At 34.5% G+C, this 3,504-nt stretch overlaps 2 protein-coding genes across 3 annotated transcripts; one reads left to right on the forward strand and one right to left on the reverse strand.

The window, feature by feature from the left end:
- Nucleotides 1–109: 109 nt before the first annotated feature.
- On the reverse strand, nucleotides 110–1,277 carry LOC108622348 (40S ribosomal protein S10). 2 transcript variants are annotated; one of them, XM_018020170.2, is made up of 3 exons: nucleotides 1,176–1,277; nucleotides 581–725; nucleotides 110–496 (listed from the first exon to the last, which is right to left on the reverse strand). In XM_018020170.2, exons 2-3 carry the CDS (start codon nucleotides 722–724, stop codon nucleotides 161–163), a joined length of 480 nt encoding a protein of 159 aa, XP_017875659.1. In that variant the 5' UTR covers nucleotide 725; nucleotides 1,176–1,277; the 3' UTR covers nucleotides 110–160. The 2 variants fall into 2 exon arrangements, with proteins under 2 accessions (XP_017875659.1, XP_017875660.1); XM_018020171.2 differs by having other exon boundaries at nucleotides 1,108–1,211.
- Nucleotides 1,278–1,528: 251 nt separating this feature from the next.
- Pdss2 (Decaprenyl diphosphate synthase subunit 2) lies at nucleotides 1,529–3,498 on the forward strand. The gene is made up of 5 exons (XM_018020258.2): nucleotides 1,529–2,189; nucleotides 2,251–2,379; nucleotides 2,464–2,665; nucleotides 2,738–3,160; nucleotides 3,240–3,498. The coding sequence occupies exons 1-5, from the start codon at nucleotides 1,849–1,851 to the stop codon at nucleotides 3,393–3,395; spliced, it is 1,251 nt and encodes a 416-aa protein (XP_017875747.1). The 5' UTR covers nucleotides 1,529–1,848; the 3' UTR covers nucleotides 3,396–3,498.
- Nucleotides 3,499–3,504: the final 6 nt, after the last annotated feature.

Below are 3,504 nucleotides of genomic sequence, written 5' to 3' on the forward strand. Positions count from 1 at the left end.
GAACAATAATGTTATACTTGCATTACTTGTATAGCACGTGGTTTTATAATAATCTCTTGATTTGACATTCAAGAAATTTGTAAAATTAGGATAATTATAACACCAAGTGTGTATTACGAAATGTTTTTATTTATTTAACTTAATGTTATATACTTAAATATTATTGTGGTTTACCACGGCCAAAACCACCACGGAATTCAACGTCACCGGTACCAGCGCCGACATCGGCTTTTTTGTCACCTGGACCTCCAGGTCCTCCAGGGCCTCGCCTATATCCAGCACGATCTTCCGTGGGTCTTGATGCTTCGCTTCTTGCACCTGTTGGTGCCCTTGGTCTTGTCGTTTCTGATCTCGTCTGCCTCTTCAGTGTGGAAGGTACAATTTCAGGTGGTAGGTGCAGATATCCACGTAAATATTCGATGCCTTCATTTGTCAAATACCAGTAGAAATGTCTCCAAGCAAATTGTTCTTTGACATGTCCTCTAGACTTCAAAGACTATAAAAATAAAAATTTCACTTCAATAATAGAACAAATCAAATAATACAAGGACAAAGATATTAAATCATATTTGGTAATTACCTGCATTGCTTTAATAACTTGGAGATTGGGAATTGCTTCCAATTCTGGGTGTTTTGGTGCATGATAATCTTTCTTTGCGACCATAACACCTTCTTTGAAAAGGTATTCATAAATTGCCACACGATTTTTTTTTGGCATCAACATTCTACAGACAATAAGTGATTAAAAATTAGCTATTATTATTAAAATAATTTTTTTCTTAAAAATGTAGAAGGGTAATAGTTTATGATTTCAAATAAAAGTTATAGAGAACAAGGATTTGTAGGTTATCAACAGTATTAATCCTTGCTACGCTTCTTGTACAGACAATTTCAATATTTCCATTTTCACACAAAAAAGTTAGATTTTTGGGAAATCTTTACAATAACGGTAACTGTATAATTTGTAACTTTGTGTTAACAATAAAACAAAGACAAACATTCATTTAGGTTAGTTCCATGTCAATAATATTCATCTCACAATATTTAAGAATGTCCAAATCATATATAAATTCCTCAATGTGCAAGAAACTGGAAAGTTTAACAAACCTTCTACTTTTTCGTATAATTTAGAATCTTAGGCGATTAAAATAGATATTCTGTGGAACCTAACATACTTGACGTTTTTGAGCAAGCCTTTTATCGGAAAGAAATTTTCCCTGTTTTCGATTTATATCGTTTGAGAGCGACCGGATATAGAGAATTTCATTACGAATTTGTTAAAATCGAATTCCCTATGCTTGTCATTCCCTCAAGTTCGCTCATGCATGAACATAAACCATGGTTTACTCTTATTGGTTCACTGCACTACGTATATATGTGTAGTAAGCTGTAACTGTAACTGTAACTAAACATATAGGAGTAAACAGAGATCAACATCACGATCACAGTCACAGTCATCACAATCGACGACTGACAATATGACAATGTGTGACAAATATATGCATATATGTCAATATGTATACATAAGTGCACAGTTGCACACCAATCTATTTTTATAAAATATTTCGCACGTGTTTTATTTAAATGAATGAATTCAATTTGAATACATGGCACGCGGAGGTATGCAGCGCAATGCAACAGTATAAAAAACGTATAGCAGCATAGTAATTTTCCACTATTGGAAATGATCGGACTGTTCTTACCAAAAGTTTTATTGCATGGTATTGACAAGGAATCAGGTCAAAAGTGAAAGCTTGGCACGTTAATCATGTGCGTTATACCTGTTGAATATGTGACTAATGTTAATGTCGAGGGAAAACGAATTCCACGGGTATCTTCATTACGAAAATGTCTATGAGTAAAGTTATGTTTAACTTGTTAAAGAAAAACGGAAATATAGCCAAAAGAGCTGTCTTGTCCAGCGATTACAATGTGTATTGCAAGCAAAGAACTGTGCATACTTGTGTGGCAAATGGATTCCGTGTACACGAAGTCAACAAGGTTGAAGCAAGGCTTACAGGAAATCAAAAGCCAGATTGGAACAGAGCTGTGTCAGAAGCTGAGAAGATCGTTGGTTATCCAACATCTTTTTTAAGCTTGCGTTGGCTTTTAAGTGATGAAATAGCAAATGTAGCACTGCATTTGAGGAAACTAGTAGGGTCCAATCATCCCTTGTTAAAAACAGCCAAGTAAGTAAATTTTTATATGGTATTCCTCTTAAACTCACATTAATTTTCATCTCCTTTGTAGAAGTGTTATTTATAATGGACGAAACAACATGCAAGCATGGGGTCTTATTGTATTATTAATTTCAAAAGCTGCTGGTCATTTGAATGTAGACGATATGGAAGAAGATAAGGCAGCAGGTGTGCTTCACAGGTATTGTAATTATCTTTATTTCTGAGAGATTTCAAGGATGTTAAAATTAATATCTTGCTGATATATATTCTCATCTTAATTTAGTCAAAGAGCTTTAGCAGAAGTAACTGAAATGATACGTACTAGTCACCTTGTCCATAAAGGATTGGTGAACATAGAATCTGGTGATTATTTAGAAACATCAGAATTGAATGACATGAATTTTGGCAATAAGATTGCACTCCTAAGCGGAGATTATTTATTAGCTAATTCTTGCGCTGAATTGGCAAATCTTAGAAATCAAGATGTACGTATAAGAATTACATATTGTTTCATGATTCACGTTCTCTGATTATACTGATTTTCTTAATTTACTCAGATTGTAGAATTGATGTCAAGTGCAGTACGAGATTTAGCGGAAGCAGAGTTTATTGGACGAAGAGACAACCAAAATAACCCTTTACCTTCAGTACCACCAGAAGATCGAACAGATTACGCTGTGAACGAATGGACTCTCAGGAATGTTCTAAGTGCCGGAGCCTTGTTAGGAAAGTCATGTAAAGGCACGTTAAAGTTAGCCGGTCACGGTGATGAGATACAGGAGCATGGTTACAATTTTGGAAAACACTTGGCATTAGCTTGGCAAGCTTGTTTGGATTTAAGTCCGTTTATTACAAAAGACAGGAACGTAACGTGCAACTTATGTTCTGCTCCAATTATGTTTCACATTGAACACGACCCATCGATTTTGATTGAAATCGATAAGGGTTTGGAATCGATAAATGATGTAGACTATGCCAAGGTAAACACATTAAATATATGCATTCACATAATTTATCTGTTTGTAATGAAATTGAAACTAAGGAATTCTTATTGAGCAGGTCTACCAAATAGTCACAATGGGACCTGGGATTGAATTAACGAAGCAGTTACAAAAAAGACATTCTCAAAGGGCAATGGAAGTTTTAAGTGTTTTTGAAAAAAGTGACGCACGAACGGCATTATATAATATTATAGCTGCTATGGGGGATTTTTAATTAACTACATAATGTTCAATTAAACACTAACAAATTTTATATAATTGCCCAAATATCAGTTTGAGGACTCCGTCCTACATTAAGTTTTCAGTTTGAACATATAGTATAA

The sequence above is a fragment of the Ceratina calcarata genome, unplaced genomic scaffold (genome assembly GCF_001652005.2).
Source record: "Ceratina calcarata isolate Rehan_Ccalc_2016 unplaced genomic scaffold, ASM165200v1 scaffold219.2, whole genome shotgun sequence".
NCBI lineage: Eukaryota > Metazoa > Arthropoda > Insecta > Hymenoptera > Apidae > Ceratina > Ceratina calcarata.

Excerpts from the sequence above, each read along its gene's own strand:
- LOC108622348 (XM_018020170.2), bottom strand. The coding sequence starts at position 724 with ATGTTGATGCCAAAAAAAAATCGTGTGGCAATTTATGAATACCTTTTC. Across the intron at positions 497-580 it reads AAGTTATTAAAGCAATGCAG|TCTTTGAAGTCTAGAGGACA; the intron begins GTAATTACCAAA and ends TTATTTTTATAG.
- Pdss2 (XM_018020258.2), top strand. The coding sequence starts at position 1,849 with ATGTCTATGAGTAAAGTTATGTTTAACTTGTTAAAGAAAAACGGAAAT. Across the intron at positions 2,190-2,250 it reads CCCTTGTTAAAAACAGCCAA|AAGTGTTATTTATAATGGAC; the intron begins GTAAGTAAATTT and ends TCTCCTTTGTAG. Across the intron at positions 3,161-3,239 it reads ATGATGTAGACTATGCCAAG|GTCTACCAAATAGTCACAAT; the intron begins GTAAACACATTA and ends CTTATTGAGCAG.